Source organism: Taeniopygia guttata, chromosome 5 (genome assembly GCF_048771995.1).
Source record: "Taeniopygia guttata chromosome 5, bTaeGut7.mat, whole genome shotgun sequence".
Lineage (NCBI taxonomy): Eukaryota > Metazoa > Chordata > Aves > Passeriformes > Estrildidae > Taeniopygia > Taeniopygia guttata.
This window is the reverse complement of record NC_133030.1, coordinates 41,689,102-41,704,963: the sequence shown is the minus strand read 5'-3', so window position 1 is coordinate 41,704,963 and position 15,862 is coordinate 41,689,102. Positions and strand designations below refer to the sequence as shown.

Here is a 15,862-nt window from a genome sequence, read left to right as displayed (position 1 = left end):
CACATCCACAAGGAAAACCACACTTCCTTGGCTGGTGCCACTGCTCATGAAACTTCTGCTTTTCTATGACCTCCTTCTTGCTGGAAACCACCACCTCTTCCTATTTTCTTCCCTTTTGTTTTGATTTTTTTTCACTATTTTTCTTCTTATACTGCATTTATAATAGTCTGCCTCCTTCACTCCTTTGCATTTGCTCCAACTTCCTGCCCATGCCTTACTGTCTTTCAAAATGTTCTTTATTACCTGTCTTGGTCTCCTGTCTTCTAAGTTCCTATTTCTAATTCTAATTTCCCTAATTCTTCTCATTTGCCTGTATTTTCCTTTCAGTCTTCCATATCACTTCATTTCTACAGTTCTCTCCCACCAAAAAATCTTGCTAATATTTTGATACTTGCTAGTAAAATTCCTGTAAGCCTTACCCAGATACATACACAAATGCAGTACATTAATATCTATTGTAGCAAATTCCTCCCTCTCCAAATTATTGAAGTGAATGAGAAAAATTATGTCTCTTTTGTTAGAGAAAATAGTTTTACACTCCTTAGAGAGCTGCAGTGATCATTTTAATAATGTTCTGTGTGAAGGCAGGATCAGACCCACAGATCATCAGAGCAGGAGCAAGATTTTCAACATGGAAAAAGTAGGAAAATTACATTGGTTTGTCAGCAAACATTTGGACTGAGCAAGTGTGGAATTACATGAAATCTGCAAAGTAGCACTCACCCCCTCTATGCCCGAGTGTAAAAGGCTCAGCAAAGTCAGAGTAAGTGTTTTACATCAGTGAAGATGTTATAATTATTTGTAGGGTCTGTAATGCTCATAGCTTTCTCATAAATATGTGTGTACACCATGATGGATGCTCTTTATCAGAATGCTATCCTCACAAGGACACAAAACCAACACTTTTTTATGCTCAGTGGATCCTTATTTGCATTTGTAAGTCAGAAATTTGACATATTATCCATACAGCAAGATGGCAGGCCAGTCAAATAAAGGCGTTGCAAGCAGGGACACCAATACTTCCTTGGGCAAAGAAACAGAGATAAATTGGCAAAACCAGCAGTGTGTCAGTAAAGCCCAATCTCTTGAGGAAGGCCTTACATGAGAAATGTCACAACTTTTACACAAGGAGCACACTCAACTCCTGAGTTTCTAGAGCACAAGAATAGAGATGGGTACGATGGTCTTTAGTTTCCTGCCAGTGATTTGTGACTCCTCCTTAGACCAAGACTGAAGTGGCCACATGGTGTACCAGGCAGTTGTTTTTCCTTTTCAGAAACAGTTCTGCTGTTACACCAAAAAGCAGTGCAGACGTGGGTTTCACTGAGCATCCATGAGAGAGCCTCAGCACAGGTAGAGTGCTTATGTTCAGACGTTTGCCTCTTTCTATTAATGAGGCAGCATAAAAGCTGCCAGCTCACTGGAGTAAGGCAGGAGAAATAAAGCTTTTCTCCTTTCCTCTCTGCATTTTAGTAAGAGGATTATACATCTCCTCCTTCTAGAATAAACCTCTTTGCAGAGAAGATACTTCTCAAGCCCTCTTTGGAGATCAGGATGCTAAGATCAAGACTCCTAAGATTCAAGCCATCACAGCAGCCAGTAGGAAATGAACACCAGTTAAAAGGGAAAGGCTTTTACAGCTCTGTAGGACTACAGGGCTTGGACATAGGGAACATGCTACTATGGCAAAAGGATCCTTGTTTGGTTCACAGCTATTGGAGACAGAAAAAATAAGGAGGCACAAGCACAAGGCAGAGTTCAAGCTCCATACAAGATGACAGGAAGTGTTGGTGGAGAGTTGGAAGGACACAAACCCGCCTGCTGGAACAGCTTCACAACCAGGGAAAAATAACTCATGAAACTAGAGGGAACCTCTTGCAACTGTAACCCTTGACAAAGGATGTCTGAAAACAGTACCCATTGTTAAAAGAAAGAAAGCAAATCAAAATGTTTAAGACATGGTTATATGTTTTACTATATCTAGCCCAAAGATACAAAGGACCTTTAGAATGATCATAACATCCAAATCAGACTTAGTCACTAATACATTCCTGTAACTTTGGAAACACCAACCAGCAATTAACTTGTGCAAGTTACTCTGTTTACAAAACACCTATGTATTAAAATGAAAGTCTGTGTGATGAGTTAATAAAACTACTTACTTCCACTGAGCCTCCTCAGCACACACAAGTCTTCCCTTCTGCTGAGGCCATCTCACTACAGACCTGCCCTGGCTCCTGCTTTGTCTTCTGTCTCTCTCTTTTCCCTCTGTAGTAGGCCACTATCTGCTGTCACTCTCTTTACTCTCACTGTAGTAGTTTCAGGCTAATGGCACAAATTTTGTTTGTGCATTTTGGTTTCAGCATTTTCTGTGGCTCCTTTGGTAATCATCTTCACCTACATTAACTTTTTTGCATCATTTCAATGTTTCCTAACTGGCTTTTGGAGCAAAACAATCATCCTGATATGTATATACATCTTGCTGTCACCTCAGACCATAAGCATCCCATCTTCAACACAGAGTGGGATAGCCAGATTCACCTCCATGTCACCTCTCATCTTTCCACATTGAGAGCTGTGATGATCAGAACAACTCTCAGGAGATATCTTTCTTGATGGCACCTGGAGGTGCTGGCAATTCCTCAGCTCTCTCCTTGCTACCCACTTTCCACAGGCAGAAGCTGACACATTGTGCTCTATGTGAAGGGTCACTGGGGAGAAGGGACTGCTGGAGCTTGACCTGCTGCTACTGCAGCACTATGTCCTTTCCATCTCTCTGATGACCATTTTACTGGTTCTGCACTTCTGGATGGCTGATGGATGCATCATACATACCCCCTTTCTGCTTGTACACACAGCGTTTGCCTGGCTTGCCCAGCGAGATGGTTGGGTTTTGGAAGCACCAGGTGCAGCTGCTGGGACCGCTGGTTGGAGAAACATTTGCCTCCTGAGCCCGTTAATTAGCACAGTAACGGTAACTGTGCTCCATTAGCCAACCCATGTGGTCAAGTCCCCTCTCCGTCCACCAACCTTGCCCTTAATGAGAGCTGGAAGAGGGACACTCACAAAACACTGCCTCAGAATAATATTCGGCTTTGTCCACGCCGGTAACGAGAGCTGACAGGATCACTACGTCCATTTCTCTTCTAATTAGCACACTTCCAGCTCGGCCTGAGCCAACAGCCAGAGAAAAGCGATCGGACAACCGTACCGAATCACAAACACAAAGAGGCCCATTCCCCGTAATTAGGTGAGACAATCCCTCAGTCTTTTCTCGGCTGGAGCTTGCCGGTAAGACTCTCGCTGTTTTGGTAAGTCCCAGCAACACAAGTTACACGTCTCCCCAGGACACTAATAAGCCCCTAATTGTCTTCCGCTTCACACGGCTCGTACCATAGGTCTGACTTGGGGGAATTCTTCTAACGAGCGGCAGCCAGCACTCCCTGCGCCGCAGACGGACGGGGAGCCGCCTCTCGGGCACCGGCAGGAGAAGGGGACGGCGAGAAACAGCCAGCAAAGCAACCCAGGCGCTGGGGCCCAGCAACATGGCACGGGGCCAGCAGCTGGGCATCAGCCACACGGTGCTGGGGACACGGGCTTTCTCCATACTTTCTCCATCTTCACCGTCCACCTGCATGGTGGAAACCTGAATTCAACTCTAGACTATCTTATCTTCTGTCATCTCCAGCGGTACACAGGCACTTGTGCTTCCATACAGAAATGCACCATCAAAACCAAACATGACTGCAAAGATTTGCCTCAAGTCTCTGCTGAGGCTTGCTGCAAGCTGCCCTTAGAGAAATGCTGCACCTGACATGGGCCTTTCTCCAGGGAGGCCTTGCCATGGGTCTGCCCAGGTGGAGTTCAGGCTGAGAAGGAGCATGTGAGTAAACAAGGTCCTATCAGTTCTCATGTAAAGGAACATGGGCTGGATCTCACAGGACAGGTTTCTAAAGATTCTCACAAAATTATTAAAAGCATGCGTTGTGAGGTGGGTAGATCCCAGCTCATGCTCTCTTATAAAAACAAGGCAAAGAAAGACACATAGTGCCTCTAATTTTCAACCTGGCACTTTCTTCAGAAACAGTCATCAATCAAATATTTTTCAGCAAAACATTTTCCCTAATTTTTGATCACAAGCTCATACTGAGCAAAATATCACAGCTGATCCTGTTAAGGATACTCATAGCCTGCAGATCCATTTGCCTTCTGTGCAGCTGATTACAAACTGATCCTTTCTGCAAATCAGGGCTCACCCTGATTCCTCCCACAACGGGCCTCAACAGAAGTAATTTGTCCCATTTTCACATGTGCTATTTGGCTTCAGTGTGCAAAGCAGGAGGAAAAACCTAAGTCAGGTTGACAAGCTGATCCATGCAGAGTACAAGAGAAAGACAGGTGCCATTGCTTTCTCTGAAAGGCAATCTGGGATAATCAGTATACATATATATATATATATAAATTAATTAACATTAGCTACAACTAAAACGTACAGAGAGAGGAAAACAAACCAAAGGCCACAAAACCAGGCAGCCTGAGCACCTGTGCCCATTTGGGTTGCTCTGTTGGTCTCTTGTCCCTCATTCTCATGTAGCTGGTGAGCTCTCTTCCTGCCTTTTCATACATAGCCTCCTGCATTTTGGGCTATCACAGTAAGTGGAAAATGGCAAATGACAAATTTCTGCTTAAAATAGCAGACAAATAGCTTAAAATTCTGTGATTATGAAGAAAACAGAGCCTGCTATTTTTGAGACGGAAATCCTCCCTCACATGTAAGTGTCTGAAAGTGCAAAATTTAATTACCCTATATTATTACGCCTACTCATCAGCTATGGGCCACAGAGCCAGCCTTTCAAATGATACAGAACCAAGTCAAGTACTTTGTCCTCACAGAGATCTGGTCAATAAATAAGGTGCAAGGTCATTCTTATTACCCATTTTTTCTACTAGCAATTAAGTAAGGGCTTTCAAGCTCAGCCCTCTTCCTCTTTTCTATTCCTTACTGAGGTGTCTATAACAGAGACAGGCAGGGAGCATTCTGGCTTCACTGGTCACTGATCTGTATTATAGGAATCAGCAGGCAGGGCAGAGGTCAACCACACAAACCCAACAAGAAAACGCCTATTCTGTACACTCATCAGCTGCCTGGAGTCAGTCATCCTCCTCAAAGAGACACGTCGGAAAAGGTCAAGTCTAAAAACCAGCACTTTCAGTGGATGATGAAGTCAAGATGCAAAGGGATCTGGCCATGCTGAAAATCTAGCAAAAGCTAAATAAAACTAACATTGTTGCACCTATTCTATGCAGAATGTGGATTACATTCTATAACAACTGGATCAGTCTGGATCTCTGGCTACTTAACCTTTTAACTATCTTTATGTGGACTTTATGATTGGCCAAATGATTTGAGTTCAGAATATTGCATTTCACATCCTCCTGAAAGAAACTCAAAGCACTGACTGGCTTGCAGAAATAATGTGTTTCTAGAACAGGTCTGATTCCAAGAAGCAGAGCATTATGTAAAACCAAAAGGATCCAGTCTTTTTAATTTCCTTATCCTTGATTTTCTTTGTCTGTCTTTTTAGACTTTTTCTTTCTCTTTTCTTGCCTTCTAAAAATACCAACGTGCATCTCTTATCAGGGCAATGTATATTTGGCATCACACATGAAATACCTTTTGGATGTATCTGGCACCGTGGCTGATGCATGTGCTTGGATGTGCACATAGGAGTGGGTGTAGGTTTTGATATTTCTGTGGTGGGAAGGTTTTGCTATAACACAAATGTGTTTACAACATTTGCATTTGTTCTTTGAATCATTTTCATCCAACACAGAGCTGCTGCTCCATGAGAAGTTTCTGCCCAACTGTAGTTTTCCTGGACTGAAGATACAGGGACAACCTACTAGAAAATTGTCTTTCAATGAATTATCACCTTCTACTAAAGATAATTTAGTGACTTCTTTGAAAGTGTCAGTACAGACTGGCATATGGGAGTACTACACTAAGAACTGAGGATTATTTTCATGCTCTATCAAATTTGTATGCCATGTTCAGATAGCTCACTCAAGATGTGACACATTTTCCTACTACAAGTACACTTGTTGCCTGAGGCTCTTAGGAGAAACTCAAGTGTGAGGCTGCTTGAAGTGCTTTCTGGTGTTTTTGAATGACTGCTGGTTCTAGGGGAGCATATGCATTGCTATGGACTTTCTGCAACATTAATTTGCAAGTTTTCTTTTTCTTTTGACTGTATATCTCTAAGAATATATTTTAGTTTAGAAGTACTACAGAAATGTTTATGAGAAGTTACTGAGCTTTTGGGAGGCCAGGATTTCAGACCATGTGACAAAGATGACATTTTTTCACATACTGCATAGGCTGATGATGGAATTGCCAGGTGTCAATTCATCAGCATGGAATGGTTGGCATCACTGCCATTGTGATTTGGGAAAATCGTTGTTTGCCCAGCGCTATAGTTACTGCAGGTGATGTGGATGAGATCAGCTGCAAATCTGGCTGACGATCCTGTTCTTAGAGATACTCAAAACAGGACTTAAGTCCCAATGCTGTGAAAGGAAACAGCAGAATAACGAAGTATGAGCTGCAATTAGGACGTACACACTTCACAGAATGCTTGCACTATGACTACTCTGCAATTTTGATTATGCCAGCTCAGGCTGTAGTATAAGACAGACCATTGAACACTGTGGACACAGAGAAGGTGAACATAACCATGGAACAAAAACCATAGTAGAACCTGAAAAATCATGAGTACTGCACAGACAGCAAAGAAGAAAAAATCCAAACAACTGGTCCTGACAATAAAATAAATGAAAGTTTCAAAACTGAATTATCAGGCAAGCAGATTTAAATCAACTTTCCCCCCAGCTTTTTTTGTTTTTCTTTTTAAAATTTTTAACCTTTCTTTGTATAACTGAATTATGGAACTCACTATCCTGGGGCATTTTTCAGGTCAGAAGTACAGAAATATTAGGACTAACACAAATTTATGGAGGGTAAGGTCTACTGTGGACCAGATTCAACTAAAACAGATTGCTGGATGCTGTGTAAGTTACCCTAATGCAAAATCACTGTGTAAGCCTTTTGTTTATATCCTTCCCTATCCTTCTGCAACTGTTTATAAGCAAAGAGAAGATTACAGATAAGACTGGCTTGTGATTTGACTTGTAATAGCACCTTGCATTTTTACATAACATAAAAATCAGTAAAACCAGAATAATGTTCAAATGTTACCTCCAAGATAGATTAGTCCATTTTCACTAATCTGTCATTCCTAGGTATCTTTTTGAGGGAAATATTAATCAAAGTTCAGAACTGTGAGTTACAGGACCATTACAAAATTGTTGATTTTGTAATGGCATAACACTGAATTAAATGGAATATCACATTATTCAATTGCCAGTGCACACAGACTTTTATTTTGATAGTGATTCACATAACAAACAGGAATTTCTTCTCAGTTGGATTAGATAGCAAAGCATTTGATAGTCCAAGATTGAAGTGAATAGCTTTTATAACTGAATGTGTGTAACACTGGCATTTAAAAGGAACCAAATAAATATTGACTTTACATCCAAGAAACTCACAGTAATATACCAATACATGAAAACACTTTATAAAACAATGCACCAGCTTGATTAATATTACCAAATCTTGATTTTCTTACACTCTTCATTCCCATCAGTAATAAAAAGTTACTCAGATTTTCTTGTACAGATAGGTAATAATATGGATTTCAGGAAGGATAGAACTGAGGGAAAAAATTGTGTTCAAAAGGGTACGAGAACCCTTAGTAGCAATTGGGTATTTAAAAATATTTATTTACTAATGGAAATGGAACATCCACAGGCCAAACCCTGAGGAGGTGTCATGCAGATAAGCGAAGAAGAGCCTGAGGAATAGTATTGCCTAAGGGGCTAAGCAAAAGCTTTTGCATCTTAGAGAGCTATTTTGGAAACCCAGACAAATCTCTGAGGTTTGCACTTGCATATTATTAAACCAAAAAGCAATAACAGACAGAAAAAAATTCTCTGGCTAACACACAAAAATACATATAAATATTGTCAATAAAAAATAGCATAATTGACTCATCTCTACAGATGATAAGTACAAAATCAAAAAATATCACAATTCTAAAGCATATGTTAATGGCTGCCCTATAGAAGATGATTATTGTGTATAACAAAAAAAGATTTTTCTTTTTTTTTTTTTTTAACATATGTATGTTTCTAAAAACCACCTAGAGTTTGAAATTTCTTACTGCACATGTCAGAAGATACATATATACTTCCAGGACAGGCTTTCATATATTTTCTTATATCCTCCTTTCAGACGTCAATTCCTTAATGTGTTGGACAAAGAAACCTCTATAAAACACTGGTGATACAGATGAAGTATCCCATTATGTCATATATATGTACATATATTACATATATAGTATACAAACTTAAATTTCCATCCAAATCTATAATTCAATGATTAACGCTACATCAACATCAGTTTGCACCATCAGGTTTTTTTCTGTTTCTGAACTAACAATTTCAGCTTCTCTTCTCATTTATCTGTCTTAATTCTCATGTTCTCAAGGGATGGAGTTCTTGTTAAGCTCAGCCCTGCATAAACTGTGAAGGACAGAAATAACTCTGTTAAGCCTTAAATGAGGCTCCTGATATTTCTACATTTGTGCAGGGCTCTTCCAGCATGTAGGATTTAACTACTTAAACTTAGTTAACCAGAGCTGTCCAAAACAAGCCTAGTTCTCACTGGCAATAACCAAAAACCACAGACTGTAAACCAAAGGGTCATCGGCAATTCAGTAAAACTCAGAAGTCTATTTGATTCAGAAAATCTCCCCCTCTTTATTGCACACACACCCAAAAAGAGTCTTCTCCCTCTGCAAAGCCAGAAAAATGCAGTGCTGTAAGGACAGCCTGTTATATGTATTATTTCCAAATAATTTCTCCCCTCATATGTGACTACAGCCTGAGAAATTACACGTTTTGAAAAGCCTGCATGGTAAAAATAACATTATGTTATGTTTCAACATCATGTTGTATCCTAAAAAAGAACATATTTACTAATGCTTAAAATGTTTTTTTCTAGGAAAAGGAAAGAGGATGGAATGAAAAAAAATTCTCTTAAATAAAACAAAAAGTCTGAACATGCTCTACACCTCTTCCAAGGGTATAGAGAGTATGTAGCAGTGCATGAACAGAAGAAAAAGACATTAAACCGCAATCAGTGTTCTGAAAGGGAGCAGCTCACAGAAGTTTATATATTAAAAAATCTGGTTTTGTAGGAGAAGAAAATTTTGGGGTGCTGGTTTATAAGCAATTAAATATACCACAAAACATGATTTTCAGAAACGCTGAGATCCTGTATAGGCAGACCATCTTCACAATGTGGCCTACAGTCCTGATGCGACTTCTTGGAGTGATAACTGAAAACATTACCATCTTTCATCTTTAGAACTCTTTCCAGTTTCTTGCCCTGCAAGAAGCAAAGAATTGCAGAGGAATGACAAAGCTGTTTCTTTGTGTACTGGCCAAAGCTTCAGTGAGGGTATCTTCCGTGAGACAGTAACACTTCTTACCCCTGTGGTGTGTTAGTTTCAGTTTCACTTAGAGAACCACTCAGCGGTGAAATGAAGCTCCTGGCACACCAACAGTCTGGAGCTCTTCCTCAGGGTACCAAACGTGCTTCTCTGAAGGCAGTGGGCAACTGGAATCTAATGCAGAGACTGCACTTGGCTTCTACACTAAAAGTATGTGCTCCTGCTGAGCCAGAGCTCCTGGTAGATCCACACCTCAAACTATACTCAAATCCTTCAGCACAGACATCACACACAGGAAATCAAGGCATCTAAGACAAAAGACGAGACCTCATAATGAACACTGGCCAATGCCAGATCTGCTGTGTACCTCAAACAGGCTGCCCCTGAGAGCAGCTGAATAAGGACATTGGCTGTTCACTTTGATTGAAACAGTAACTGTGTCACAGCACGTCCTCCTGTTGGACATCCTGTGGTCAGAGGATGTCCGAATTCCAATGCAACAAACTGCAATCCCTGTGACCTGGGCATATTGTACCTTTCCCCCATAAAGAGATGAGAGCTGTGGAAGCAAAAAGAGATGCTTGCTTCTGAAGGTCTAGAGCAAGAGCTTTGTTCTTCTTAGACTTTCTGGGCTTCATCTGGATCTGCAGTACATAAAATGACTTAGTTGGGGTATTTTCATCCAAATGTTAGATGCAGCTACTTTTTGGGTTTCTCTAGGATGTTCAGGAATTTCCCTCGAGTCATTTCTCTAGCTGAAATCACAAAAGAGGAAAAAGAAATGAGCATTTTTTAAAAAGTAAAGAAACTCAAACAATTGTATAATCTGTATAATTGTATAACATATTCTAACCATAGGATAAGAAATTCATTTAGATTTGTGCTTGTACCAAAACTAAGAATTATTTTATTTATCTATTAAAGTGAAAAATAAATAAAACTGCATTTCAGCTTGAATTCCTGACATGCTACAAATGCAGGCAGGGTCTGGAACCTTCTAAACTCAGCAATAATTCCCACAGGCTGTCTCATTACATACAATCTATGCTTTCTATTCCTACTGCATTATGCTATTGCAGCACCTCCTTTTACCTGTATTATCCATCTCTGAATGGTGAAATCCAAATCTCCATCACTCTATCTCAGCACAATTGTTCCTGCATGTTATAATCTGTCAGAGATTATGGAACTCTCTCTTTCTCTGTTTCAGGATTATTGGTCCCTGGATGGTGTGATCTTCAACAGAAATTAGGCAGCATTTTCTCTCTCTCAGCAGTGTCAGACCCTGGATGCTGTAATATAATGGGGTTTATATTCCTTCAATGTAGTTCATCTATGGATAGGGTAATAAAATAAAGTTTATAGAGCTTTGGTCTCTTTCTCTCTGTGCTGTCAGTCCTTCGATGTTTAATACAGCAAGGCAAGGCTTATATGTCTCTCTCTCATGCTCGGTACCATCAATCTCTGGTAGCTGTACTACAGCAGGGTTTACACAGCCACTTTTCTGCATGAGACATTTCTGACTTGAGAACCCACAAGCTCACAAACAGGCAGAGCAGCCCTCATACTATTCTTGTATTGCAATAACAATACAATGCATCAAAGACAGCACCATTAGCAATTGAGGCCTAGAGAAAGACAATCTTCCCACTGGTCCCCCTCCATCTCTTTTCAGTAAAGGTGTAAGCTTTGTGCTGGACTGGCAGGCATCAAAACATGGAAAGTTTTATTCACAGGAGTGCTGAAAACATGCATATTTCCCACACCTAGTCTCAAAGACAGTCTAGAAGGAGAAAGGAATTAATTTTCTGTTTTATCCATTCAACTCCTGACTTCTCTACTGAGACAAACATCAGAAATTAAGATTAGCATAAAAACTGGAGGTGGGTTTGTTGTTGGGTTTTCTTTTGACATTACTGATTATCTGTCAGAACAGAACTAAAATGTAATAAAAATGTTCAGCTTACAATACTCAGAGTGCACTCAGATAAAGACATTTTGTTATTGTTTACATAAAAGTTAGAATTTGTGTCTTAAAGCCTCTTCTTTAAATTACTACATTCTAATCTGTTTATACAAAATTTTATCATGAGGTATTGTCATCAGCAAAATCCTTGTAAAACAATTAATTGTATTTAAAAGTATATAACCTGTCTGTTACATACTGATACCTGTAGGCTGCAGAGTCCACTGTCCTGTATGGAACATGCTTCAGACTGGCTGGAGGTTCAAGCATATCACTGCACTATTTTCTTGCCTCATGCCTCCAGATGTGAGTTACATCACCTGGGATCCTGCTTCTGATGCACAGCATGAGCTACCACAAAAGTACTCATTTGTACCTCTACCTCCCTAACCCCAAGATAACCTGTATGTTTTAAGTGCTGCTGAAGTGACACAGGGATAGAAGGTGCTGCTGAAGAACAGAGAGGACTGGTATTTTGTCAGGAATTAAGTTGTTATGCCCAAAGAATATGACTAAATAAAACTAAAATATTTTTAAATTTTCAGTTTGGAATAGATTCTTAGTTCTTTGACATCTCCCTGGCTTGCTCCAACAATAGTGTATGGTTTTAAAACACTCTTAATGAGAAAAGCACATAAACTGAACTGTAGCTGATAAAGTAGAAAGTTTTCCAGAGTGCAAGTCCCATCCAGGAGATATACGAATGCATGACAATTCTGTTCCCCCAAAGAGGGCTGCACCCTATAAATCAGGCAGAGAGCATAGACTCCTTCTGTGCGCTGAGTGAAATTACTGTGGGTTGGAGGCTGCTCCAGAGCACGTGCCTGCCTGTTCACTTGTCATCGAAGATGTTAACATTTCTGATTAATTCACAGACCTCTCATTTTATTCTTCATTCCTTTATCCTTGCTATCCTGTTCTGCTGCAGCTTAAAGATTCTTACCGACCTGCTACAATAATCACCACCCACTTCCCCCCCCAACCTGGTGGAATTGTTTAGTGATGCCAACCGCGCTTTTAATTTGCAAGACATCAGACACAGAGGTAATTTATACCAACATCTGTTCATTTCTGACTTCTGAAACAAACTCGCACATGCTGCTACAAAATCCCATTAGGAGCAGGAGACAGCCTTCTGCTATTCTGTATTCCTCGCCTCCTCACAGACTCAGGCTTGCAGCAAGGCTTTATTTTTAAAGATATGATGCCAAACTGAGAAAGAAAAAGGACCTTTTATCTTTGTATATGTATGAAAATGGCCAGGAAGTAACATCCTCATTTGACACAAAAACCACAGCCAAACTAAGGGCAAGTTTCCACAAGCATTAACAATCTTGCCTTCCCTGCTTCAGCTGCTTCTCTTACTTGTCCAAGAACCACAGTTCAATGTATTCCTGGTAAACACAGGCCAAATTTTTACTACATGGTGCTGCATTCAAACATCTTGGCTATTGCTTCACCTTTGTTTCTTTTTAATCTGCACTGGAGTATGATTTGATGGATTTTGCACAGTAAAAGGCTCTAATATTACACTGATTTCTCTGCTCAGTATTGCTTTTGAGAAATGAATTCTTAATAATAGGAATATCATTTCCATTGGGGTCTTATGGAGTTTGCTGGAGTGAGGGAAGAGCTTGTGAATGAAGAAACCATCGCCCACATTCCAAATACGACTGCAGGCTAAGAGAGATGGTAAAACCAGCTTTAAGCAACTACCCAAGGGACCAGCAGAAGCCATTTGAATAGTAGATAGAGGTGGATTTTTTAATTAAAAGGTTGGACAAAACTAAAGTGAAAACCTCAGGGATTTTTTCTTTACAATGGTAGTTTAAACCATGGACTTCAAGGGAAGAGAGGGTTTGAGCACAGGTTTCATTGTACCAGCAGACACACACTACAGAGGCTGTGCAGCACAAAACAGAAACATGAATCTGCATGACAAGTCACGATTTACAACCTTGTCTGTGCTGTGCATCTACTACAATAGGAAAATCAACAATGGATACCATCGCAATAGCCTGTATACAAATTAACCCCACCTACTAGGGAGAAGGAAGACACTGAACTCCACAGAAAAAAACACTTAAGGTTGATAACAGCACTGGTTGCTCTGGAAGTAGTGCTTGAATAAACTCCGTCAGATAAATGTATTGAAAATTATTATAAGGCTATTATAATTAACAGAGAATACCGTACTGTAGGGATTACGTTTGCTGCCTGGCAAAGATCTGCCAAGCAGATCTCAAGAACAGGTACTGCATAGCAAAGGCTGGGGTTGAAAGGAGGAAGAGACAGTTCTACTTGATAGAGGAGCAGAATAAGGTTTAATATAATCTTCTCTTTAGAACTTCAATCCCTCAATCCCACATTTAGCCTTGTTGCCTCAGGCTCCATTTTTACTACAATTGTCCCCAAGCTGCCTCTCCGCAGTAAATTTTATAGTTGCTGGTTGAAAAAATTCAGTGGTACAGATTGATTTCCTACAAGTGAGGAGATGAGGGATTACCAAAAGCAGTCCTGGTTAACAAGATTGGGTGCAGAATCTCCTGCTAGAGCAGCCCACTCTGCCAGTGCTTTGCATCCTTTCACTATGACATATGGGTTTCATTACACAAAGATTTTCCTGATTTTAACTTGGAGGCGATTACATTGGAAACTCAGAGCTATCTTTACATCTGTAGCAATTTAAAGGTTAAGTAACTTTTAATCAAATGACAAAGACTCATAATGTTTTTTCCTCGATTGAAAATGAAAACTGCTGTTCCGGATATTCCTTCCACTGACAATTTAATTAGAAAAAAACCACTGCCCTGGAGATTGGGGTCCAGCCTGATTGCTCCCCATAAAAAGCCTTCTCACACATACAACAGCACAGGACATACTGTGTCATAAGGTCTGGATAGCCAGGAAATAATGGAAGGATTTACTGCTTTAAAATCAGCAAGGAAATCAGTGACTTATATAAGCAACTTTCATCCCAGAGAATCCTAAGTAACACACATACTTGCACACTTCTTAAACATAATATACACTTAAGTATATCTACAACACACTTGGGGATAAAGTCTATGTAAAAGATATACGTGACAAACTGTATTTATCACACAATCATCATGAACATTATACCTTCACTGTTTACCACTCTGGGCTTATCTAAAAATCTCAAAACAAAGCCTGAGAGTATCTTCAAATTATAGATACTTTAATATGAAGTCACTTGCTAGAGAAGCATGTCTTAGCTTCTCTCCCAGATATACAACTTATGGGACAAATTTGACTGTGATCCCTATCTGACCTGAAAATGTAGCTTTGCTGAAATCTACAGGTCGTGCTACTAATAAAACACAGAAATACAATTAATGTTTTTAGCTCTGAAATGACTTGTAGTGTCACATTTTGAATGCTACATTCTTGCCTACAAAAAGGCTATTTTAGGCACTGTTACACTTTGTTAGCTTATCAGTTATTTCTCTCACGCAGTTGCACTTACAGTAGCTAAAGAACTTGTTTTTCAGCATGGAAGGATTCCTTTAAAGTACTAATCATGCACCCTCAAAATACTGCTGTGTCCTTGGACTACATAGAAAACAAAACTAGAAAGGTTTATTTCTGAAGCAGTGTCAATGCAAATTACCGTTTCATGGCAAAGAATATGAATTGCAGAAATACAGCAGAACAGTTCTCTGTTTTTAGCCTTCTATCACAAGAATCTGTTGCATCAGAAGTGGTTTCTTATGTGCTCAGATAGAATGTCAGGATAAGAAGACACAATTATTCTGTTTCTTAGTTGGCAGGACATAAAAAAGGCTTAAGAGAAATCTGCCTGTGAACGACTGTAGGAGTTCTACTTAACTGAACCTGTGAAAGCCAACTGCAAAGTCACACCTTTCAGTTGGGCTCAACTAATACTGCATGTTCAAGGAAAACAAAAAAATAAGTCGGGGATGAGAGTTGAAGGCAAAGAGGTAATTTAAAGCCAGCAAAAATATTTAAGATTGACATTATTACTGAACAGCTCTCAAAGAAAAAAGAGGCATATGACAGACAAGACCAATAGAATATTTTTACCCAGACAACATAGTCTGAACTTCTGTCAGAGAGATAGAATCTGGTCCCTGCAGATCTATCTCAAACCAGACCCTCAAAATCTTATGACCACCTGCCACCAGTTCACACTTCTTTCTTCATGGAAAGAGCTTCAATTACTCTGCTACCTGCTGGCTACTTCCTAATATAAGTGTCAAATAAGCTGCTAGTTGAAGACTGTTGGCCTTTGACAAATACTTACCAGTGAATGCTACCCCAAGCCCGGTTTCGGAGA

At 39.9% G+C, this 15,862-nt stretch overlaps 1 protein-coding gene and 1 long non-coding RNA gene across 4 annotated transcripts in view; one reads left to right on the top strand and one right to left on the bottom strand.

Annotated features, from left to right (window-relative positions):
- Positions 1-10,941, top strand: part of LOC115495312 (uncharacterized) — a 37,325-nt gene extending 26,384 nt beyond the window's left edge. For both annotated transcript variants that reach the window (XR_003960519.4, XR_012056417.1), the window contains exon 3: positions 10,786-10,941. This is a non-coding gene — a long non-coding RNA (uncharacterized lncRNA). The remainder of the gene's footprint in view (positions 1-10,785) is intronic.
- LIN52 (lin-52 DREAM MuvB core complex component) overlaps positions 7,418-15,862 on the bottom strand; it is a 40,306-nt gene continuing 31,861 nt past the window's right edge. Inside the window, exons 6-7 of one of the 2 annotated variants that reach the window (XR_004367929.3) lie at positions 10,668-10,867; positions 7,418-10,330 (exon numbers count right to left, since the gene is read on the bottom strand). Coding sequence is in view for 1 of the 2 variants with exons in the window: in XM_030273173.4 (XP_030129033.4) it covers positions 10,275-10,330 (56 nt within the window). In the remaining variant the exon portion in view is untranslated. The remainder of the gene's footprint in view (positions 10,331-10,667; positions 10,868-15,862) is intronic. The other variant, XM_030273173.4, reaches the window with a different exon arrangement.